Source organism: Lutra lutra, chromosome X (assembly GCF_902655055.1).
Source record: "Lutra lutra chromosome X, mLutLut1.2, whole genome shotgun sequence".
Taxonomy (NCBI): Eukaryota; Metazoa; Chordata; class Mammalia; order Carnivora; family Mustelidae; genus Lutra; species Lutra lutra.
In genome coordinates, this window is record NC_062296.1 from 82,139,125 (window position 1) to 82,163,477 (window position 24,353).

The 24,353-nt window shown below is 43.3% G+C and overlaps 1 protein-coding gene across 1 annotated transcript in view; it reads left to right on the top strand.

Moving 5' to 3' along the window:
- The window catches only part of SMPX (small muscle protein X-linked), a 53,275-nt gene that overhangs the window by 10,427 nt on the left and 18,495 nt on the right, over positions 1 to 24,353 (top strand). The window contains exons 3-4 of the mRNA XM_047716319.1: positions 5,058 to 5,144; positions 11,027 to 11,175. Coding sequence (XP_047572275.1) covers positions 5,058 to 5,144; positions 11,027 to 11,161 — 222 coding nt within the window. The 3' untranslated portion in view covers positions 11,162 to 11,175. The remainder of the gene's footprint in view (positions 1 to 5,057; positions 5,145 to 11,026; positions 11,176 to 24,353) is intronic.

Below are 24,353 nucleotides of genomic sequence, written 5' to 3' on the forward strand. Positions count from 1 at the left end.
AAATAAGAATCTCATTTTCTAATCAGCTATTGAGAAAGCTCTTATTGAAAGTCTTCTATGAAGATGCTAGAAATCTCAAAATGTCATATCCTGCTCTATTCAGAGAAGGTCTAGGACACTATGAATAGGAAAGTGCAGAAAGAAATACGGCAAAATGCAACCCTGTAGGGTTTCCTCTGCTTGTGGCCTGGGAGGATGGCATGGGGTGGGGGGGTTGTGGTGGCTATAGATTCTGGCTGGAGCAGCTGGAGACCTTTGAAAGCTAAAGATAGATTTAGTGTGTGTGTGTGTGGGGGGTGGTTATCTCAAACAAATATGCAATGAGAGGAAACTCCAAAAGCCTCAACAATAAAAGGAGAGACATAGTGGGCACCAACAGGGAGGACGGGGAGGGAGAGATAAGAGAACACTGGCTATGGAAAGCAAAGTGGATAAGGATTGAAAGTAGCCAGTGGCGGGCTCATATCAGGATCCAGCCCACTGGAGAAAGAAGATGTCACTCCATTGTAAGTCACACAGGAGTGGCTGTGGAAGGAATATTGTTTCCAGAATCCTCGGGCTCAAAGGCTGGAGCCAAGCAGGAGAACAATACAAATAATTAAGGGAGTAGTGGAATTAACTTACAGGGAATTCTTTCTACTTTTCTTCACCTGGTGAGATCAAGTGTAGTATTCATTTCACATCAGATAGGTCCATTATCGGGGAACTGTATCCTGTTCTGGCAAAAGATCATCTAGTAGATTCTTTTCCATTCCCAACTTCGAGGATGTAACAAATTATGTATAGCTTGGGCAAGTGATGTGCTGGGTTTGCTGCGTCAGGCGCATATTTGAAAATATCTAAGATGAATAAAACTTGGGGAGGAAAAAGAAATGCAAGGGAATGTGTTATAAAAGGAAAAAACAAAAGCCTGCCTCCTTTGCATTTACACAAAGTCTATAAAGAGAAGGAAGAAGTCCAACCTTAGAGAATAAACAAACTCAGAAAAAGTCTAATCACATCAATGACAAGGAGGCACCTCAATGCAGAGAAAGTCTAACATCAGTGACCTGGACTGATTCCATTTTCTTCCATAAAAATGTACCTTATATTTGAAATCCATTCTGAATAGCAGATACCATACCCAATATGCAGATGGAAAAATTAATCATTGCATTATTTGCATTATTTGCATTCAAATAGAGTGAGTCAGTGAAAAACAAGACTATGACAGAATTCTCTGGCCATGGAATAAAAAAGAGAGCTAAGGTCTACATATTTTTATAAATTCAAGTTATAAGGAATTTTTCTTATGGCTATAATTTAGTCCATAATTTGTCACTCAAATATTACCACCCTATGATTATATTAATGAAATGTCTCTAATCATTTACAAAGCACTCTTCTGACACTCCCTTTAGGTATACATTAATGACTGGATATTTGACGTGTTCTTGGGCTGCTTTGGATCCTGTCAATATTTGCTGTCAAAAAACCCATTTAGGTTCCTGGTTTCTTGAGTGATGCCTTAAAGATGAAAAAGCATCAAGTCACTGAGTTAATGGCTCATTTTTCAATGTGACTTTTCTTTGACACCTATTTTGGAATTATCCATTTTATGTGCCCCCTTTCCAAAGCCATTCTCAAAGTGTAAGCCTGTAATTTTTGTGCCAGTTTAGGGCATTTCAGAGTGACTGGAGCTCACTTTGGTCAAGTAAGAAGAGCGCTTTGGAGAGGGCTTGATAGAGTGAAAAGGTCTGTCCCCAAGGTCAGGCAGCTCTGATTTGAAATCCTGGTTTTTCCTCAAACTCTTTGTGTGACATCTAACTTCTCTGAGTCTGTTTTCTTCCTCAAGAGTTTGTTGTGAGGATGTAGGACCGTGGCTGAATCGGGATTTGGGGTGGCTAAAGTAGTATAGGGTGGATAGACAGGGGAGTAGTTACTGTGCCCAACTCGCACCGGGTGAAGATGAATTCCAGTCTCAAAGCCAACTCTGCCACATGGACGGACGTTTGTTAAACACACATTCATTAGCAAGCCGGCAGAAAACCGTCCATGCAGTCTGTCTGTGAGCTCCAGGAAGCCTTGGCTTTTGTTCCTGTAAGTGCTCCAAGTGACTGTCAACTCACATGGAAGGCTCACGTGAGGCAGGTGGGGATTCTGTACCCCTCACTGGCAGCACCCAGCTGGAAATCCTCATTATCGATGGCTGGAGACAGGCCCATTTAGGGATCACTTCTCAAGCTCTGTCTCGGAAGATATAATCTATACACTGTCAGATTCTTACACTCTGTTCTGTGCGGGGGCCGGCGGTGGAGGCAGGGAGAAGGATAGTCTCCAAAACAGTTTTACCAATCTGCATACCCTAACCTCCTCTAGTTTCTCCAACAAGAGCCATTTCTAATGCTCATGCCATTATTTTTGACATTTCTTCATACATCAAAACCTCAGGTGTTAGTGGACAGATGACTAACAGAAGGACTTGGAGTAGCAACCGTGGGAATGTGGTCTTGGTGATATTTTACCACCTCATCACCACCCTATGAGGATAAACTCCCACTCAGAGCAATAGAATTCTCTAGAGCTGCAGTGTAAACCAAACTGAACATACAAAATAGCATGTGGTCTATGCTAGTTGAAAGTAAATTACAGACAACCTAACAATGGGAAGAATGAACATTTTAAGTACATGTCCATGCTCATCTACTTAAGGATGATCTCTTTCAACGGTTGTCAGATTGGGCACCCCCCTCCCACTGGAAGGAACTGCTCATGGCCCAGAGTTTGGGGGAAGCAGATGGGGTTCTACACTCCCTTCCACCTTAGCCAGAACAACTCTGCCTCTGCTTCCATCTGGTTTGCATTTTCGATGTTCTCACAATACTTTACTCGAAGGAAGGGTTACATAGCTGAAAGGTTTGAAAACCACTGACAAAGCCTAATATTCATATCACAAATGGGAAAGCTGAGACCCAGAACAGTTGTCACTTTCTCAAGTACAGAGAATCTGTACCAACTCCTAGTACGGGGCTCTTTGCACTAGCAGCAGCTGCCTGTTTACTACCATGGAGAGGCGATGCGCGTTGCTAAAATTAAACTCTGAGCAAGAAAAGATGGTGTTCCCATAGTATGTGCTTTACTGAGTGCCTTATCCTGAATGACCTTATGTGTCTCTTTACTGAAAACTATAACCGACTACAGAGCATGCACACTTCATCAAAAAGGTTGGTTTAGCAATCAAGTCTTTCAGAAACTGTATGTTAACTTCAATTCACCATTAGGAAGATGCCTTCTGTAGATGCTTAATAATCTAATTGAACTTTTAGCTAGTTAACCTTCTCCCCAGTGTCCCTCTATCTACTTTCCCCCACTTTCCAATCAAACTGTAGCAATCAAGATAGTTATTGCTTCAATATAGATAATTGTCTGTGGGTCTTATTTACATGGTTTTGATCTTATTGCAGGACCCTAATGATATTTCAGCCAGTCTAAGACACTTCCAATTGTAAAATACCATTATGTTATGTCCCGCCAAGAGAAAATAAAACAAATGTACCAATTAAAAATTTTAAAAATCATTGGTTGTAAGACATATTTTGATTTCAGAGATATTATTTTTTTTAAGATTTTATTTATTTATTTGAGAGAGAGACAGTGAGAGAGAACATGAGCGAGGAGAAGGTCAGAGGGAGAAGCAGACTCCCCATGGAGCTGGGAGCCTGATGTGGGGCTCGATCCCGGGACCCCGGGATCATGACCTGAGCAGAAGGCAGTCGTCCAACCAACTGAGCCACCCAGGCGTCCCGATTTCAGAGATATTAAAAGAGGTGCATCTTGGAATTCATGAAGTATGCTATCATATTTGCCACCATGTAAGACATATTTCCCCCCTCGTCTTATGCCCCTCCCTCTTCCCACTCTAGGCCACCTGATATTAAGTAGAAGAATAGCACAGAATGCTCAGCCTTAATGTGCCCCCAAAATTTCCCAAACTGTATCATAAGGTAGTAAAATACTTTGTCCCCTTTGCTCAGGCATCATTTTCATGCATAATATCAAAGTGCAATTTCCACTTTTCAAGTCCACATATCTAATGGCTCATAAGGCAACACTTTATCTTAAGTGGGAAAATTGTGTTCTACTTAAGAAAAAAGTTTTTGTTTTTGTTTTAGAGAGAGAGTACGGTTGTTGGGGTGGTGGGGGGAGGCAGAGGAAGAGAGAGAATCTTAAGCAGGCTCCATGACCAGCACAGAATGGGATGAGGGGCTTGAACTCGCGACCCTGAGATCATGACTGAGCTGAAATCAAGAGTCGGGTGCTTAACGAACGGAGTCACCCAGGCTTCCATTAAAAAAAAAAAAAAAAAAAAAAAGTTTTTTTTTAAATTCATTTTTTAAAAGATTTTTATTTATTTCTTTGTCAGAGAGAAAGAGAGCACAAGCAGGCACCCCACATGTAATCTGAATAAAGGACAAGAATCTATGAAGTGTGACTCCAGTGAACTTGACTTTCCAGCACTCTCCTGACGCACTGACCCACACAGTGGTGTGTTGCAGAGAAGGTAGAGGAGTGTCTATCATGGAGAGACCTCAGGAAGTGCTGGAACAGTCCTGGGACATTATGAAAAGAAGGAGGTGGTTTGGGAGGTGTGAATGCAGCCCTCCTAGGGTGAATCTGAAAGACGCTGACTGAAGGAGGGCTAAGGTGCAGGATGGCTTCTGTGGATGCTGTTTTCTCCTTCCCTATCATTAGATGTTCTTTCCTCATCTGCGGGAGAGGAAAATATTAAGCACCACAGGAGGGCAACAGCCAGAACAAACTGTCTCGAAATTTTTCTATCCAACAGGGAACTGTGAAATCACCACTCAGACCTAAGGATCAATTCCAGGAATTTGTAATAAATGTCAAAATTTCCTTTGCATATTTTTGTCTTGTCATTATGGCAATTTTCTTGAGGTAAAAAGCTTGAAAGATGGACTTTTCAGATGCATTTTTCCTCATAATGATTAGGGTCTCTGAGTGTCATTTAAAGCTCCTACCCTTCTTGAGCAAAATCTTCCCTGCTTTTTTTCTTTTAGGCAAATATCAACATCCCAATGGGAGCCTTTCGGCCGGGAGCTGGGCAACCTCCCAGAAGAAAAGAGTGTACTCCGGAAACAGAGGAGGTGAGGAAAACTTAGCTGGCAGCGATCCCCCTGTCTATCCCTTCCAGACTCCTGACTAGAGCGGGGGCAAAGGCAAGGTGAGGGTCAGCTCCCCAGAACAAGGGAGGTGTGAATGGATGTGGGTCAGAGTCACCTCATAGTATCTACATTTCTTTATCTTGCTCTCTTAGCCATGAAACATACTGCTCCTCACTTCCCTTCAGCGATTTAAGTGCCTGCCACAGTTATTTGAAGATGCTGAGTTTAACATGCAGTTTGTTGACTGAGTAAGCGTGTGCATGTGGAGGGGGGTTTGGTGAGGGAGACTAGCCTCTCACATGCTCTCGGTCTGGCAACATTCACTAGCTCGGTAAGTTTCCCTCAGAGCTTACACGGAACGGAGCAGGATCTTTAGTACAGCCTCCGATGAGTGACAAACCCCAGGGGGAGCTCAGGTAATATGCACGTTAAATTACTTGCGGATTCAAACAAAAAGCCCCAGTCTTTGGGTATTTCCTTTGAAAAGAGGACTTTGCAAAGGAGCCGATCAATTTCTGTCTTCTTTTCCTCCCTCGAATTCTTTACCTCTCCTGCAAGCTCAGATGCCCGCTTGGCTGAAAGGGAGGCTAAAATGAGTAAGTGCAGTAAATAGAGAAGGGTTCTCCCCCCCCCCAACTACAATGTCTCCATTCCTTTACCAACTGTGACTTTTCTGATAAAACCTGGAAGGTCTGGTTCTGAAAGGTTCTGGACCTTGTCAATTCGCATAAGGCAGGGAAAATGGAATTAAACAAGGCCACCAGGGCATAGCCAACTGTATTTCATCTTTTTAAAAAGACTTTTTTTTTCTTTGAACTTTTGTAGGTGACCTTTTTGGTGTTTGCGCCCCCCCCAAAAAAAAACCACAAAAAAACAAACCTATCACCATTCTAAAGTTTCCTAATAAAACTTCAGTTGCCTCTCATCAAACCCCTTCTTCCCTGTAAATAATTCCTCTCATGGTCCTAAGTCAGGAGTTTCAGCCTCCTATCAATAGGAAGATAAGTTTTCAAAGAAGGAGATGGAGTATTTGAGTGACACCACCAAGTTCTGGAATTTCTGCCACTAAGTAACCTTTGATGAATAAGGGTTTTGAACACACATGTTGAAAAGACCCAGCACTACCATGCATTTCTGGTACATAATCTCAAACTCTGATGCTACTGACCTGGCTACCCAGTTCACTCCTGATTGTGAGTCTTCCCTTTGGGACTGGGGTCAAGCATTTCTGGGTCTGTGTCTGCCAAATATAATCCACTCTTTTCCTCAAAGGGTTGCTGAGAAGAGTCAGCAATATAACGGACATGGCACAGCCTAGCAAGCACTCAGTAAATGATTGTTCATCAATTGATCTAATTATCCCATTTTCACGATGGACTCCCAGCTCTGTTATTTGGCATGTTGTAAGAAAAAGACATGGGGAGGTTGAAGAGAGGGCGGTGAAATTCTTCCCACACCTCCATTTATCTTTAATTAGCTTTTCTTCCCGTGCTTCCTTAAACTGTGTCTGTCACTACCATGGTCGTCGGTCAAGAGGTAGCTTGACCCGGTTTTCTCACTAAACTGCTGGATGTCATAGTTGTTTTGGAGACTTGTATCTCATCTTCCCTCTGTGGTACAGACGACCCTCAGTTCTTCTCTGTGCGACTGGTACTTTCCTCCTCACAAGTGTCCCGGTCAGGGGGTTGGGAAAGCATGTTGCTCTCACTCTTGTCTGATGGTTCCAGCACACTCCAAAATAGACAAGAACTGATATGGCCTGTTTGTGAGCACCTGCTTTATGATAAGCCTCTTGTACAACTGGCTAATCAGTATTCTTCACAGGATGGAGGGAGTGAGGTATCCACAGAGACCCCGAGACCCCGGGAGTGTTTCTAGAACTGAACTATACTTTTCACATGGGGATCATGGGCTGGGAGGGTGAAGCTGAGGGTGGTACTCCGTTCCTGTCAGAGCAGAAATGAGCTTTTGGGACTCGTGGGGCCTTAGGTAGGGGTTGGATCTAATGACTCAAGGTCTAGGTTGGACCTTGGAGTAAGTTTCTCACGGAAACAACATTGTGGGGGACCAGTTAGGCAGCCTGGCTTGGCTACAAGGTGTGTTAAGTAGGATTTTGTGGGGTTGCCACCTTTTGTCCCATAGTTTGGAGGGGAAAATGGAATCTGAAATAAAAATAACTTATACAGCCACACTTTAAAAAAATTATCTTGTTTGCAAACCTTGAATAGTTTATGTATCTAGTTTTGGGATTTGTTGCCTAGCCTTGCATTAAGATAATCACTGTATAAAATGGAGATCATAACGTACCATCCCTGAACACAACAGGCCACCGCCATCATAGCCAGCAGCTCACTGGTCTTAATCCTGACACCGTCTCTTATATGAAGAGGATATCCCCCGTAGGAAGTCATGATCAGCCTCTGGCTGTCTGACAAGACCTGTGAGCACTGGGTGGGTCTCCAGCCCACCTATGGTCTCTGTGAGCCCTTTGCTCTGCTCACAGAGCTGGAGCCCACTCTCCGTCTGCTCAGCCCAGCTAGAGTCTGGCATGTGCCTGATACGGAGGTCTTATCGCCAAGTCCTTACAAGCAGGGCTCATCTTTTGGATAAGACAAGGCAGCTGCTTGCTTCAAGTGGCTTTAAGCACTCCACTCTGCCTCCCAAATCTCTCTTTTGACCGTAATTCCATCATTAGTAAGCCAGAAAATAGCATGTTGGGGCTTTCTGTTCATTATTTCCCTCTCCAGCTTGTCCCTTTCACAAGATGCAAACACACTATTTAATTCTGGCCCCACTCCTTCCTAGCTGTGAGGCCAGGGGCAAGGTTCTCACTCCTTCCCGCCCTGCCTTGGGCCTCAGTTTCCTCAGCTATAAAATGGGGATAACAGTAGCAGATTTATAGGGTTGGTGTGGGGATTAATGAGTTAGCATGTGTAACTCAGAACAGCTAGCAGTGTAAGTGTTTGCTTTTAGTACTAAGTCCTCAGTGTCGAAGCATGAATGAGCAGAGGAGAGGTTAGGAGAAAACTCAGCAGAGTGTCTGCTAGTAAAGGGGGAGATGAAGGAAAGATAGCAGAAAACGGTTCACCATCCTGGCAAATTTTACAAATGCTCTGTCACTCCACAGGGGAATGTTTCCCTTGACAACAACCATTCCTGAAACTGGTAAAGGCACCTGGGCTGATAAGCCCTTTCTCGAGCTCTCTTTATTTCAACCAAAGAATGTCTTCCATGTCCCTTCTCAATTCAAATATCTGTGTACAGAAGAAAAAAATGTACTCTGTATTAGCCAAATGGAGCCATCTGGAGCCCTGCTTACTCATGCCTTTATTTATTATAATTCTTACAATAAATTTTAGAAGAAATGGAATCGGATTCCAATTTTTTTAAAAGATGAGAGAAAATTTGGTTAAGAATATGCCCCACCATTAACCCCTTCTCGAGTCTATGACATGTCTACTTATTGAATATATCCACTTATAATTTCCATTATATGTGACCATACTAAATTAAGTGCTAGAAATCTTACCTTATTAAAAAAAAACACAGTGTACTGAGGTTTTAATAACTTGAAAGGGCCTGATATTAAATATTATCATCCTCTATCCATGTATGTTCACGTAATACGTCTTTGCACATAGACACAGAACTACACACATTGGCTTTACGCATTAAATGTGCCAAAATAGCACATTTTGATATTACAAACACAGTGAATACGACGTACCCAGGAACTTAACAGAAGGAATTAGAAACATTTTTCTTCTTCATGCTTTATTAAGATCTACCCACCTAACAACCATGGGAACATTCATAAGTGAGGAAACATTTTTCATTTCACTGCTACACGTATTTAAAAACCCCCAATTTATAGCCTTGTTTCAAACCTCTTTCCAAAAGCTTAGCAAAGAACATTTTCGAATACCTGGTCCTCGAAGTGGATATTTAATAGTTTTAATGATTGCTTCTAAATCTGCATTTATAAATGATCAATGTGTGTGCATGATAAAAGGAAGCCGAGCCTATGGCTTTGTACGTTGGCCTGAGGAAGTACCGTTTTCCAAATATTTACATCAGGTACAGTCTGCACTGAATTACTTTATCATTTTGTGTGGGAGACACATTAGCTCTTTCATCAGTGCTCTGCAAAGATTCAAAGAAAATGACCACAGGAAAAACCATCAGTCCTTAGGAGAACAGTACCTCAATATTTTATATTTCTACTTGCCCCTCAAATGGACAATTCTGTAAAGGGCATGCCTACCACAAAACTGGTTAGAAGTTGGGAATCTTAAACAGTTGCTTCCTTTTCCCTTTCGGTTCTAGACATTTTGAGAACTAGACCTAGGAGCCAGATGGGGCCAAAGCCCAGCATTAGCTTTAATACCCAAGTCACAGGGCTGCCTGGTTAGGCTGGCAACAAGTATGGGCCAAGAGCTTGAAGCAGAGGCAAACATGCGGTTTCTTCCTCCTCTTCCCTGAAACTGTACAGTTCACTCGGTTGCTGGCTGAGCAGATGAAGCTCTGGCAGACCCACACTGCGACTGTGTCAGTTTGGGTCCTCCATGAAGCCGGCATAACAATGGGTTTAGACATGCAAAATGTTTATTGATGAGACTGCTTTTAAGGAAAAATGGGAGTCTGATTAGACCCATGATGTGGGTGAAGAGGAGCAGGGCAGAGGGTGAGGGTGAAACCTCTTAGACCTCGCTGTGGGTCTAAGGAAAATTCTCGAGCTCAATTTCCTCCCCAGGAGTCTCTTGTCTCCCAGGAACGGGCCGGCCTTAGGATCCTGTGACTCTCAGTCATTGGGCAGGAGCAGCAGTGGGAAGTATGACCTCAGTGTGGTGATGGGCGGGTTGTAGGGCGAAGCAGCTGGGGCCAGTCATTTAACTACCCTCCCGGGAGAAAACTGATCGGGGAGGCGTGCTCTTGTGGCTGCCACGGTGATCAAGTGTTCCTCCAACACCTTCCCTCTGGGGCCAGAGAGCGCCCCACCTCTAGCATATGAGGAATGAGCTAATAGGCAACTTTCTTCTGTAGCAATGACTTGGGAGTTCTAAGAGCCACACACAGCAACTGAGCTCGTTGTGTTACAGTCACTGTGAATGTGTATGTTTGGCGTGCATACACAGAGACATATATTTGTCCTTATGGTACATTCTTGGGATTAATCAGCTAAACAACAATGGATAAGTGCACACATATGTACCAGGCATTGGAGGAGCCACAAAAAAAAAAAAAAAAGCATAGGGCGTGGTCCTGCCCTAAAGCGGTAACAGCATAAAAACATTAACTAATAGGAAATTGGAAATCGTTCCCAAAGCTGGGAGGGAGAACTGGGCCTCCCTCTGTTGCTCCATCTCATGCCACCCACATTCAAGAAGGTTTTGCTTATGTCAATATCAGTTTGTTTATGCTTCCCAGAGATGTTGGAACAGAGGCTGGCAGCTACTGCACCCCCACTGAAAAAATTTTAAGCTTCTGGACTAAGTCATTGTTAGAGCCAACTGTGCGCTAACATTGTACAGATCTCTGCTGTTCAGGCATATCAGGATCCAAGGATGCCAGATTAAATTCGTTCTAGTAAGGTATTTCTCTTGGAAACACACATCTTAACTAGCCTAATTTTTGTTAGTTATCAGATGTTGACTAGTAGTCTTGTGTCTTCTAAGTCACGTGGAGATTACTTGTTTTCTTCTTCCAACTTTATTCCATATTTGTCTACAAACTTCAGATCTTCTGGAAGCTTTGAGGGTGTCTCAGTAGCAGAGGAAGAAGTGACGCAGCTAGAAGTACGCTTTGGCAGGGACCAAATGCCTTTTTCAGTGAGCTGATCCTTTCTTTCTTTTCTTTCTCTTCAGGGTGTTCCTCCTACCTCGGATGAGGAGAAGAAGCCAATGCCTGGAGCGAAGAAACTTCCGGGACCTGTGGTCAATCTTTCAGAGATCCAGAATATCAAAAGTGAACTGAAGTATGTTCCCAAAGCTGAGCAGTAGTTGGAAGAAAGAAGGTGAGTGAAAAATTATTTCCTTCCACTTAAAAAGACTGCTGTGAAATGGATTAAGGAAGCCTTCCACAAAAGGAGTCTGGAATTCTGGAAGCATTCATTAAGTACCAGGGGCTTTAGTTTAGACCAGTTTTTCTGGTGCAAAGGTTTTCTGGTAAAACCAAGCTGTGGGGCCCATCATATCTCATAACCAGCCAGAGAGCCATCGAGGATGTTTGCCTGCCAACTCCTTTCTGCTCAACTTTGTAGCTGGGGGAGGACAGCGTTGGGAGAAGGAAGATGCTTGGAAGGGGGCCCTGAGGAGTTTGTGACCTTGGGGTTCAGGGAGGGCCTCCGTCATTCCATGCCTCGGTTTCCTCACCCAAATGCCAGAAAGAGTGATGAGTTAGTTCCAAGGAGAGGCTCATCGGAACAAGGTGCTGCAGAGTTCTGGAAGTGTAAAGGGGGTAGAGACCAGTTCAGGCCTCGAGACAAGTAACCCAGGTGCGTGTAGAGCAGACCACAGGAGTTTTCATTGTTACTGGATCTGTTCAATGATGACCCCTCTGGTGAGAGCTCAGCCCTGAGCTCCATCTGCAGACCTGATGCCTGTGAATTCTGCCAGCAGGGGGAGTATGGAGTTGGCCTGTCCTCTCTTCCCAACTCTCCTGTGGGACCCTGTCAGCAAATCTCCCTTATCCAACGTTACTGAATCCCACCATGCACAGCTTCTTCTTTTTCTTAAGCGAGGTTTAAGTTTAGGAGAGAGGAATCTCTACTGATAACATAAAACAGGTATTTATCTGGCGGACTGCCCCTTCATTCGTTCTTCAGCTGACTCATTTCTTCAGCCAGTGTTTACTGAGCATCCGCTACGGGCTCAGCTTGAGAAACATATTAATCATATTCCAAATGCCAGATACTGTGTGAAGAGTATCGGATCCACTGCTTCTGTTAAGCCTTATAATATCCGCTTATCGCTCGCATGCTTCAGATGAATCCTACGGAACAGTGGTTTTCCCCATCTGTCGTGAGTCCTCAAGAGGGCGTGTGACTTCAAAGTCAGTGCTGTCACTCACTTGCTATGTCACTTCATCCCTTCCTCCCACCGCACGTTACAGAGGGACGGCACTCTCTGGGTGGCCTTCAGCTTGAAATCCTCCGACTGTGTAGACAGAGGTAACCACAGCCCTGGAGCCCTGCTGTGTCTTCTCCCGTAGACATAACAGAGAAGAGAATGTTCTCTGAATCCCATGTGTAGGGGCAATGCTACTTGTGTCATACTTACGGTGGCTTACTAGGACATTTGCAAGTCAGTTCTGCGCTAAAGATTTCTTTATAGGACAGAGAAAGAGGAGCTGTTTGGAGTTAAAAATCACACAACAGTACCTAGAGTTTTCAGCACAGTTCCGTAAAAGAACAAACGGGTAAGGATAAAATACCGTGGATTCTCTGACTGTAAGAATGAATCCCAGGAACCTGGTCAGGGACAAAGTGACGCCAGCAGGAAGTGACCTGAAGTGTGGCTACACGCACTTGTTATTATTTATGACAGAATGAAACAAACTGATGATGAAACTCATGGCACTCAGTCCTGCTCATATAGCCAAGTTGGGGTAAAATACTCCAATAGGCTTGGGACGAAGCTGCAGAATTTAGCTATGAGAAAGCCCAGGGAAGGGGAATTAATGTTCTGTAGTATTTATTATCCTCGCCCAACCAAGGCCAGTTAGACACATGAATCTGTAATGTAAACTTTAAAGGATTTTGCTTTTATGAAATCCATGTCGACCTAAATTTAACCCCAGTTACAGTTTCAGAAGAACATGGTTTTGAAGATTCAAAGGAATGCGGTTTTAAAATGAGCTCAGAGAGGATCTTATAGTGTTATTTGGCAGCGATTACAGGAATGGGGAACAATACCAACTCGATAAAATATCAGAGAATACCCAGGACAAGTTTTTGTTCCTTCATTTTCTCAGAGAGGACTTTAATGATCCTTCTTTTCCAAACAAACTCTAATAAGGTGAAACCACTCAGAGAGGCTTATTTTTCCTTACTCTTACCCTACATTGTCAGGGTAATTGATCCGAATTCCAAATGAGCACCGTCATTGTTTTAAGCCAAGGAATGATCTTTATTTCTTGTAGGAGAGGTATTAGGCTGGTTTGCTTTTGACCTATCGATTCTTCTCCTGCAATTATGTCAGATTTTGAGACTTCCATGGTCATGGTTTGTAGTCATAGAGGGAGAGCATTTTTTTAAACATTGATCGATTCAGTCGACTCCTAAGCAGAAAATATCCTGGACCAGCCATCATGTAGCCCCTTACTGGTTGGATTGATTTCCTCCTTCTTGGGCCACCACTTTGTCACCTACCCTCACCATGTCCTGTTCAATGATTTGATCAAACAGATTGTTGTCTGAAGTTTGAGTAAGTCCATAGTATCACACACTGTGAATATCATGCAACCCAAAGCTCAAAGTCCAGGTTATAACTATTACAGTAATTCAACAAATAATATGGACCAGCATGTCCTTCCAGCTGAGATTAGTGACTCCCTTTAAATGGGATTTCAGATTCTTTCCATGCCCTGTGCAATGGCTAGAATTGTTCATGGAAATTGGTTAAAAATGTTATGGAACAAGAACCAAAAAGACAGCGACTAGCCAGTTAGGGATTGGGAATCATGGCTTTTGGCAAAGGACTTAGGGGTTGGACCCAATTGGGAACGGGAGCCAGACTACACAAGGACAGCATGTACTGAGTCAAGACCAAGAGACACGGTAGTATCCCAAATGGTACCCTAATCCAGGCTGGTAAGGGCATGGGGCAGGTAGGGTGTTCAGTCATGTACCTCTCGGGATTCTCCTGGCTGTGATTTAAGGCGGCCAGATGGTAATTTAAGCAAGGCCAGATGAAGAGACAGGACCAGCGGCAATGTCTGAAAACTAAGAGCCCTCCAACACTCCCATGCCTATTGTCTGCTGATTGATCAGGAATCCCCCATGTTTATAGTCAGAAGACACCATTGTTTGCTTGTAGCTACAGCAATGCCACCTCAGACTTCATAGATAGGGATGTGGGGAACCAAGAGGACTGTCCAGTGCCTGTGTCCAGTTCTCTGTGTCCATTTCTGCGCCTCTCAATCCTCAGATCAGACTACGGGGCCCTGTAAAGAACCTTTATGACTAGCTTCTATACCATGGGCATTTGCTTCATTCTGTGCTAAGATATATAGAGGTCATACTTGGTGTCTGCTCTCAGGACACTTCGATCTTGGTGGAAAGATAAAACAGGCAATTTAAAGAATTAGACAGTGGGGGCACCTGGGTGGCTCAGTTGGTTAACCATCTGCCTTCTGCTCAGGTCATAATTTCAGAGTCCTGGGATCAAGCCCCACGTTGGGCTCCTTGTTCAGTAGGGAGTTGGATGCTCCCTTTCTCTCTCTCTCTCTCTCTCTCAAGTAAATGAATAAAATCTTAAAAAAAAAAAAAAAGAATTAGACAGCAGCTCAGTGATTCAAGAGCACCAATGGCTGTTTATGATCCCCTAAGTAGGCAGTAAAGATAACCAGTGTTATGATTTATGACAGGGGAAACTCATGATGATTTTGGTTCAGGGACAGTTTGAAGGAGGTGGTGGGAATGGAATAGTCTAACAGAGGCTGGGAATTAGCTTCTGGACTTATGGAATGTCCAGAAAATGATTAATAGACAAGCCTAGTGAGATCAAACAGCTCCTCTAGGGCAGTATCCTTAACCTTCTGGAACAGAACAAAACAAGATCCTATGACCAGCCCATACCATCTCTTGTCTTTTTTCCAGCAGTAAAAGAACTCAGTGATAACAAAGAATTGGAGAGAAACAAAATAAGTATTTAAGTGTTAGCCATGCAGCAGTTTAAAAAAACTTATTAACAAGGGTAAACCCTAAGAATAAGCCTACAGTTACATTAATGAGCATAAAAGAGCAGCAATCCAAAGTCCTTGGACTGATGAAGCCATAGAAAGAAACTCATTCTGAGGTTGCAGGAATTCTCACTCTCTGTGGTAGCCATTGCGGCCTGCCCACATGTTGTGTCAGCCAGACTTACTGCTTACCCACTACACCAGGCTTTCAGAAAGATGTGAAATTTAGTGATTCTTAATAACTTACTTAATAGCTTTTGGCCATGCATGTAAGTGGAAAAACTATGGACTTAATCCCTATTTGCCATTAAGAACTGAGGAAAGTATCACAGAGGGAGACAAACCATAAGAGACTCTAAACTCTAGGAAACAAACTGAGGGTTGCTGGAGGGGATGGGTGTGGGGGGATGAGGTAACTGGGTGATGGGCATGAAGGAGGGCTCCTGATGTAATGAGCAGTGGGTATTAAAGAAAACTGATGAATCACTGACCTCTACCTCTGAAACTCATAGTACATTACATGTTAATTAATTGAATTTAAATTTTAAAAAGGAAAAAAAAAGGAACTGAGGAAAGCCCTTGCATTTTTGCATCAGGAAGACTTTTGAGGTCAACCAGTGGGCATTGGACCATTCTCTGAGAAACACTGTGATAGGGCAGTGAGAGTGAGTTCCAATGATCTTCAATGCCTGTGTAGCCATACACAGCCCCGTGATCTAGAGTTGGCCTCCATCCCATGCCCCATGTCAGCTAATCAGCCTTGCTTTTGGATTTTGTGGATTTGAAAAGAACCACTATAATGCCCTGATAGAGGAGGTATGCCTTCTTCCAACACTCTGCCCCACCCCTAGCATCTTTTGGGTATGCTGTTACAACACTTCCAGAGTGATGTATTGGTTTTCTTGTTTATACATTCTTCATGATGCCAGGATACAGTTTCTTAAAGGCTGGGGTGGAGGGTACCTGATCCATCATGAGCACACAAGGCACATCTATAGCATATTACTGGTGCTGTGACCATAGCAAGTCTGGTGACCCCTAGAAATGTGTTCTTGTGACTTCCTGAGTCCTTGTGTTCTCAGGAAGATTACTACTCAAAATCAAGACTAGGTCTTCTTGCAAGGTCTAAAAGTAACCCTGTTGACCATGATCAGTAAAGGGCTCAGAAATTTGACGTGAATTCACTGATTATAACTTCATTATTCCTATGGGAAACTGAAAAATTAGGGAAAATGTCAACTCTGGCTCATAGTCTTCAAAGGGGAGAAAAAAATATAAAACTAGAAGAAAATAATTGAATTATCAAGAGTTATTTCAGTTTATCTTCCAAAGACCATCTAGGTCCAGATAAGACATATTTACCAAACATTCATCCAAGAAGATGTCATTTCTGCTAGAAGAGAACATAAGTTGTTCATTACTCTTAAATGTTAAATATTACACATCATCGTTGTTCCTGCTGACTCAAGGGCTGATTTTGAGAGTGTTGGCAGGAGGGCAAATTGAGGTACCCAGACGTTTGATGAAAAATGCATTTAGTATCTAACACCAGACCCCTGAAGTGCATGATGCAGAAACTAATGGAACTGAAGGGAGGGATAGAGAGTTCAACAATAATAACAGATTTCAATACCCCAATAACAGCAGATTTCAATACCCCACTTTCTACAATGGATAGAAGTAGACAGAAGATAAAAAAGGAAACTGTCTTAGTCTTCTGGGGATGCTATAATGGGATATCATACACTGGGGGGGCTTATAAATAACAGAAATTTATCTTTCATACCTCTGGAGATTGGGAAGTCTAAGATCGGGATGCCAGCAGTTCTGGGGTCTGATGAGGCCCTGCTTCCTGGCCATTTTCTCACTGGATCCTCACACAGTGGAAGGGATAAAGGAGCTCTTTGGGGTCTCTTTTATAAGGGCACTAATCCCATTCCAAAGGGCTCTACTCTCATGACCTAGTCACCTCCCAAAGGCCCCACTTCCTAATGCCATCACATTGGGATTACCGGTTCACCATATGAATTTGGGTGGACATAAACATTCAGTCTACAGCAGAAATAGAAGACTTGAATAATACTATAAACCAAATAGACCTAAGAGACATCTATAGAATGTTCCACCCCAAAACAGAAGACGCATTCTTCTAAAGCGCACATGGCACATTGTCTAGGACAGGCCACAGGTTAGGTCATATAGTAAGTCTCAGTAAGTTTAGAAGGAATGAAATCAAGCAAAGTATGTTCTCAGACCACAGTTGAATGGAATTAGAAATTAGTAACAGAAGGAAGTTTGGGAAATCCACAAGTTGTGGAGCTTAAATAACACACTGATGAATGACCAATGAGTCAAAGAAGAAATCACAAGGGAAATTAGAAAATACTTTGAGACAAACAAAACCAAAAATACAATATCCTTGTGGGATGCAGCAAAAGCAGTGCTCACAAGGAAATTTACAGTTCTAAACACATACGTTAAAGAAGAAAGATCTTAAATCAATAACCAACCAATCAAATCCATATTAGTGCTCCATTTGAGGATAACATGTTCTTGATTATCTTAAACCTAACTGATTTCTATGTATGTGGCAGATGATTAAATTGATGTATACATGGAAATATCCTTCCTTTCAAATGGTAAGATCTTTAAAAAATTGATTTGTATAAATACCATAACAACAGAAGGTGGGAACATCAAAATAATCACCCATAAGATCACCATTTTAGCATTATACTCAATTTGATAGCTGCCCCTCCAGTTATTTTCTTCTGAGTTTATATGCTGGATACAGTACAACAAAGTTGTTAATGATATGGGATTTGGGGTTATCGGGTCATGGAAAGTTTGGTCCCATTACCTTTTACCTTTGCAGTTTTGAGCTCAGGGTCTCTATTCCCTCATTTCATAAAAAGTAGGAAATGGTGTCTTCCTCATCGGGTAGTCGTGAAGGATCAGGGAGATGTATAGATTTAAGAAAGCATATGTGGGCATGGCACCTGGGACAGGGTAATTAGGCAAAAATGGGAACCAGTTCTGCTTTTACTTTTTCTTACACAGCATCATTCACAGCATGTGTACGATTTCGTATCTTGCTTTTTCCACTCTAAGTTTTCCCCTAAGAATATTTTTTATGCTTCTTTGTGGTCTCCAGAATTAAGATGATTTATTTCTCATAGTGTTTGGCTTATCATGATTTCATAACCTTTTCCCTTTTCCAGAAGACAAAGGACTGATTTATTGTTGTATACAGAACTAAATATTAAAAAAAGAAAGAAAGAAAAGAAACCCCTCCAAATATCTTCTCTGAGATTTGCTGGAAATTTTTGCTTCAATTTTAAAATGCTTCCTGCTTTGACTCAATTATAGAAGCTCTATTCACTTTCTTGGAAGGAAATGGCTTTATCCTGAAATTTTTTACTCTCTAGTGGAGCCATATTTCTTTTGATTTGTGATGTGTTTTTTTTTCTTTTACTCTCCACTTGGTTAGGATAAAGATGAGTTCTGCTGTGGTTCTGAACTGCATCAAGGTTTTATTCATTTGTTTTCCTGACCAGCAAAGCTATTATTCTAAGCCCTGGTTACAAACTGTTTGGGAGCAAAGTGCTCTTGAGGGTGAACATAAGAAGCCTTTGAGCTGATTGTGGCAGTTGCTTTAAGAGCCTCTCCACAACAAACACACAAACGCTATCCGGATGGGTCCCAATAAAACAGAGATCTGGAGGGCCTTGTGCTTGAGCCAGTGGGAGGGAGCCAGAATTGGGGAACAGATCTGAGAGCAGAGAAACACACCTTCTCCAGGGAGCTTGGTAGAAGGCCTAGGTGACTCAGGACCCAACTCTGTAGAGCCTTGGACACTAGCACATAGATTTCCATGGGCTAAGGGATGGTGACAGCTGGCAGGACTTGCCCTGCTTGCAACAAATGGAACTCATGACCCCATCTCCCTAGTTTGGGGATTGTCTGGGGGGGGGCAAAATCTGCAGACAGCTTGAGTTGTCACACCTGGAAGAAGGTATAGGTATGGGCTGCTACTGTCACCAAATGCAAAGACACCAGGGATGGTAGGAAATGTCCCACAATGCCCAGGACGGGCCCCTCCCCCTAGCCCAAAATAAACAATGATCTAGTCCCAAATTGTTAGTAGTGCTGAGAGTAAGTAACCCTGATTTACCTAGTTTAAAGGTTGACGTCAGGACTGACTTTTTGCAAACTTACCTTTCCATACAATCAGTGTGTTGTATTTTACAGAAATGAAAGCATTAATAAAAAGAATAATAATTAATGGCCCAGTATTTATTATCTCTTTACAGTCATCAGAGACTGAGGAATAAAAATAAAACCCTCTTAAATAGAATTCTTTTGTCAACTGGTAAACAAAATATATTTATGGCGTATGGTATATATGGAATATTCCCGAGTTGTAGTATTAGGCCTTAAACACAACTATTTTTTGTAGGTTATTTTTTCATCTTAAATATATCAGGAAGCAGTAGGTTATCTTACCAGCTCATAAAGTCTTTTAAAATATGAATGTTAAGCATTTGTGATAATTAGCACCAATGTCAATGTCATCATTTTTATTGCCCTCATTACCACTACTATATGTAGCATGTGCTCAGGGGATGCCCGACGCAAGGCTTGTGCCTCATATACATTATCTCATTCACTCCTCACGCTGACTATGTGGGGTATATACGATGCTGCCTGGGCACTTATGGGGGAAAAAAGGCTAAGAGACTTTACAAACTTAACCAGGGTCACCGCGCTTGTAAGCCACAGAGGTGAGATGCAAACTGTCATCTGTCACACTCCGTAGCCACTCCTTTTAATCACTGTCACCCAACTGTATTCTTTTTTTTTTAAGGATTTTATTTATTTATTTGACAGAGAGAGTGATTACAAGTAGGCAGGGAGGCAGGTGGGGGGCGGGGGAAGCATGCTCCCCGCCAAGCAGCGAGCCCATGCTCGGCTTGATCCCAGACCCTGAGATCATGATCTGAGCTGGGGGCACAGGCTTTAACCCACTGAGCCACCCAGGTGCCCCACCAACTGCATTCTTTTAACATGTTCTCTTAGTTGTATCTTCCAGGCTTTGCAAATATTTCACTGTGTTAGGTCGGAGTAAAACAAGCAAAGGCTAAAGAGACTGCAGAAACTGTCACCTTCACAAAGTGGTGACACTGTAACTCTTGACACGTTGCTTTATTCGTTCGTTCCTTTGTTCATTCATTCATTCATGCATGCATTCATTCATTCCACAAGCATTCATTAAACACAAAGCATGTGCCAAGTGCGGAGGATATCAGTGTTGTCAACTCAAATACGAATCAGACTGTCTACCAGGCTTCAGGTGAAGGCACAGAACGCGGCCGAGGAGCACAGTAATAATGTGCTCTTCTTAAAGGTCTTGAAAAAGTGGAAGGGTTAACACCCATAAATATCAGAGAGAGCATGAAAGAGAGAAATGGAGAGAAAGGCATAGGGAAGGAGTGGACAAGGAAAGGAGAAGGGGATGGGACGGCAGCGACAGTGGCCATGCTGGGGCTGACACAGCGCCGGCTCGGTGCTGACAACATGGCCCCAGAGGAACGCCAGGCCTCTGCAGAGGCCGCCTTCGCTCCTCTCTGGGGATGAGCGAGGGCTTGGCAGGCATCTCTGTGTCATCGGTAGGCAGCCGGCTCCTACCCCTGAAGGCTTTTCTCTCATTCCCTCTCCCGCTGTGTGCAGCCCACACAGAAAAACTGGGGAAGTGAATTCCAGGCTGTCTAATCAGGCTTGGCTGCATCGTGACAACACTGCTCGTTTTAACTCCCTGCACACGTTGTGGCATTTGAGAAGGAGAAGCAATCACGAGGAGCAAATCAAGACTTGCACATTTCCCTTGTACTCCCTCGCCACCGCTCCTTGCCTGGGAACTGATCTTTCCATACCCTCTGGTTTAGGGCTTTATGCAGATGGCGAGGTGGTGGCTGCTTTCATCCCAGGCAGGGTCCGTCAACTGGCTTCTCAGGGAGGGAAATTTCTATTAAGCAGTCGACAGATTGGAGTCACTTTTGTCCAGGCAGGTGGCAGAAAGGCTGCTCGGAACGGTTCATCTTGACTGCTGGAAAGACAGCAGAAAGCAAGCGGGTCGCACTGCCCCAGAGTCATGGGCTGCCTTCTGTAGAAAAGATGGTGGCCCTTCCTCCCTCCCTCCCCTGAAGACCTGCCCTGACATGTAGCAGGCACAGCCTAATCCTCAGCAAGGGATACACACAGCGCACAGCCTAGCTCTCATCTCGCCCCCGATTCTGGACGCAGATGATAGGGATCATGGCTGCCCTTTAGTTCCAGAGGCAGTGATTAATTTTGGAGAACTTAACAAACAGGTTTATTAAATTCTGAGTGTTCAAATATCCATTTATTTAGACTCAATTACATTTTATCTTTTAATAATTTTGTACATGGGCTACTTGGAATTTACTTTGGCTGAATTAACCTTTTTCTTCATAATGTAAGTTAACAGCATGAACTGGATTTCAGTGGGAAGGTGGAAATTACTGGAATGATTCACGAATTTAGTAAGTGAACATCCGGGCACTTACTATAGGCCAGGTAGCGCTATGTCGGAGGAAGGCCCTACAAGGCAGGGGCCCTCCAGGAGCTCATGGGGCAGGTGGGTGACAATGATAGAGGGAACCTAAGCATGAATGAAGAAAAGACACAGGCTTTGGATGTTGGTGATGAAGACTGTAGAGAGAAGGTGGAAAACAGATATTCTACTGAAAGGAGATTGAAGAGCAAACACATTAGAGGTGACTCGAGTGTAGTTCGAGGCCCCAGCTTTGCTTGGTCTGTGATTTGGATAATTGCTCTGTGTCTTTGTCTGAAAAAGGAGGAAAAGTAGCTACTTCACAGGCGTGATTTTGCTCCCTACCCTACGGACATTTTGCAACGTTTGGAGAAATGTTTGGTTGTCACACCTCAGGGGAGATACTATTGGTGTCTAGTGGATTGAGGTCAGGGATGCCACTGACCATCCCACAGTGCTGTCCACGGTGGTTCCCCACAAGGAACGTCAGTCGCGCCGAGGCTGAGAAACACTGAATTGCACGGTGTGTCTGAAGTCCTCAGGCCAGTGGTAGCTATGATTACTGACGACAGCATGTCACCACCGGTGACACTAGATGTACTAGAGTCAGGCAAGCCTGCGCTCCACTTCCAGCTGTACCACATAGTGCCTCTGTGACCTTGGGCAGGTTGCTGCTTACTCTGAGCCATATCTATAAATAGGAGTGATAATACCCATCTTGAGAACGAACCATAAAGACATGGAGTGGACTCAGATGGGGCACCAAGCACGAACCACTGTTCACAGAGTGTTCACTCCCTTCGTTGGCCCCACACCTTGCCTATAGGCTTTGTCCTCTGCCCCTTTCTGCCAAGGGCAGGGATCTGTCCGTTGGTCGGTTTTTAAATGACATACTTGCTAAAGAGTAGCTCTGCATCTTTTGCCAGGGAATAGGAAAGAGCTCACTGACAGTGAAATCCCATTCATTGGCTGTGACTCAAAGGTGCTCACCGTAGCCCCTGTGGAAGCCTCCAAGAGGCTCTCTTTCTCAGCTGCCACCTACCCTGCATTATCTGAGCTTGACCTGTTCAGACGTTCTAAGCTGCATGGACACTCCTTCTCCTGGAGGAGGCACTGCAGTCCCATTTTTCAAAACCTGCAGCAGCTCCAGCTTCCTAAGCCCTTGTCTGGGCAGTAAAATAACAAACATTTCACTGGAGCACTTTCATTTTGTTTTGGAGACTTGAAGGGATTTCCATACCCACCCCCCAACCATTTTTAAGCAGCAAATACATCTGGTTCATAATTTCAGACTTTTCCCCGAAGAAAATAAGTTAAGAAACATTTGGAAGGTCAAGCTGCCATTCTACTATCAAGGAACAGGGAAACAATGCATTTGAGACACCATTTTATGGAGCATTTCGAACGGGCTTGATGGCCAAAAAAGAGGCATCTCATCTTTTTTAGGAATCTTTGGTGCACAGACTATGTACGGTTGGAGTCTGGTCTAGAAACAAAATCAAGATCCGTTTGAATCTAAACATCCAGAAAGTGCCTTGGGTGTCTTATTCTTACTCCTATTCTTACTCTCCAGGAGTGTTCTCTCCCTCTTCCTGACATTACTTAACTTGATCATTAAGTAATGTTGACTTTGCAATAAGAGTGAAACAAACACAGGAGCCAAACTACATGGCAGCTCAGCCACTGTGAACAGGCCACTTCCTGATCCCAAGGTTGCTGGATCAGGAGCCAGGCAACGAGGCTTGTTTGGAGTTTAATGGCAAAAATGAAATCACATATTTTAACGAGAGGCTAATAGTAGCAATAATATTAACAAGCCCTTGCACTTGATTTTAAGAATTCCAAAGTGCTTCTGTGTTCTCTTGTGAAGCTCACAACAGTTCGTGAGATAGGCTGGGCACTGAATTTGCAGGTCCTTCTCATGTGACTTCCAACTTCTCACAGGGTAGAAGACTATGGGATGTGTCATCATCTCCTTCCAGAGAAAGTTTACTTTAAGACTAGTTATTAACCAAGCCTAGCTAAGTGCATTTATAAAAATGGGTGTGATCTCTTTTAATCAGAAAAGTAGGATTACCACACAGTCTGCAGCAGGTGCCAAAGAAGGGTTAGTTACAACCCACACCACGGGCCAGAACTGAACAGGCAATGGCTCTGGTTATAGGCAGGAGAATTTTTCTCATGGACATGAAAAGAGAGCTAGGATTAATCTATCTACTTCTATCTATAAATATAACTCAAAGGAAATGTACTATCTGAACTTTCATCTCTATGTATAGTTTTTTTGCTGTCTCATTAAAAAAAATCATATTGTATCCTTCATTTTATTTCTTTAATTTTTAAAAAGTAGGTTGTATGTCCAATGTGGGACTTGAACTCATGCCCTAAGATCAAGAGCAGCATGCTTGACTAACTGAGCCAGCCAGGTGCCCCATATCGTATACATATAAACATCACACGCGTGTGAGCGCGCGTGCACACACACACACACACACACACACACATATTTGATCCCAGATTTGAAAATCAGGTTGAAATGTCTTCATTTCAGAAAGACCAGGTGACAAACAACTGCCCCCGGGGAAGACTCCCATTTAAGAAACCCCGAAATCATCACCCTAAAGGTAAACTCTCCCAGAAAGCTCTCCATTGTCACCATCAGCCAAGAAATGGCATCCTGGATTCCCAGCAGAATCATACATGAAGTTTACTGCTGG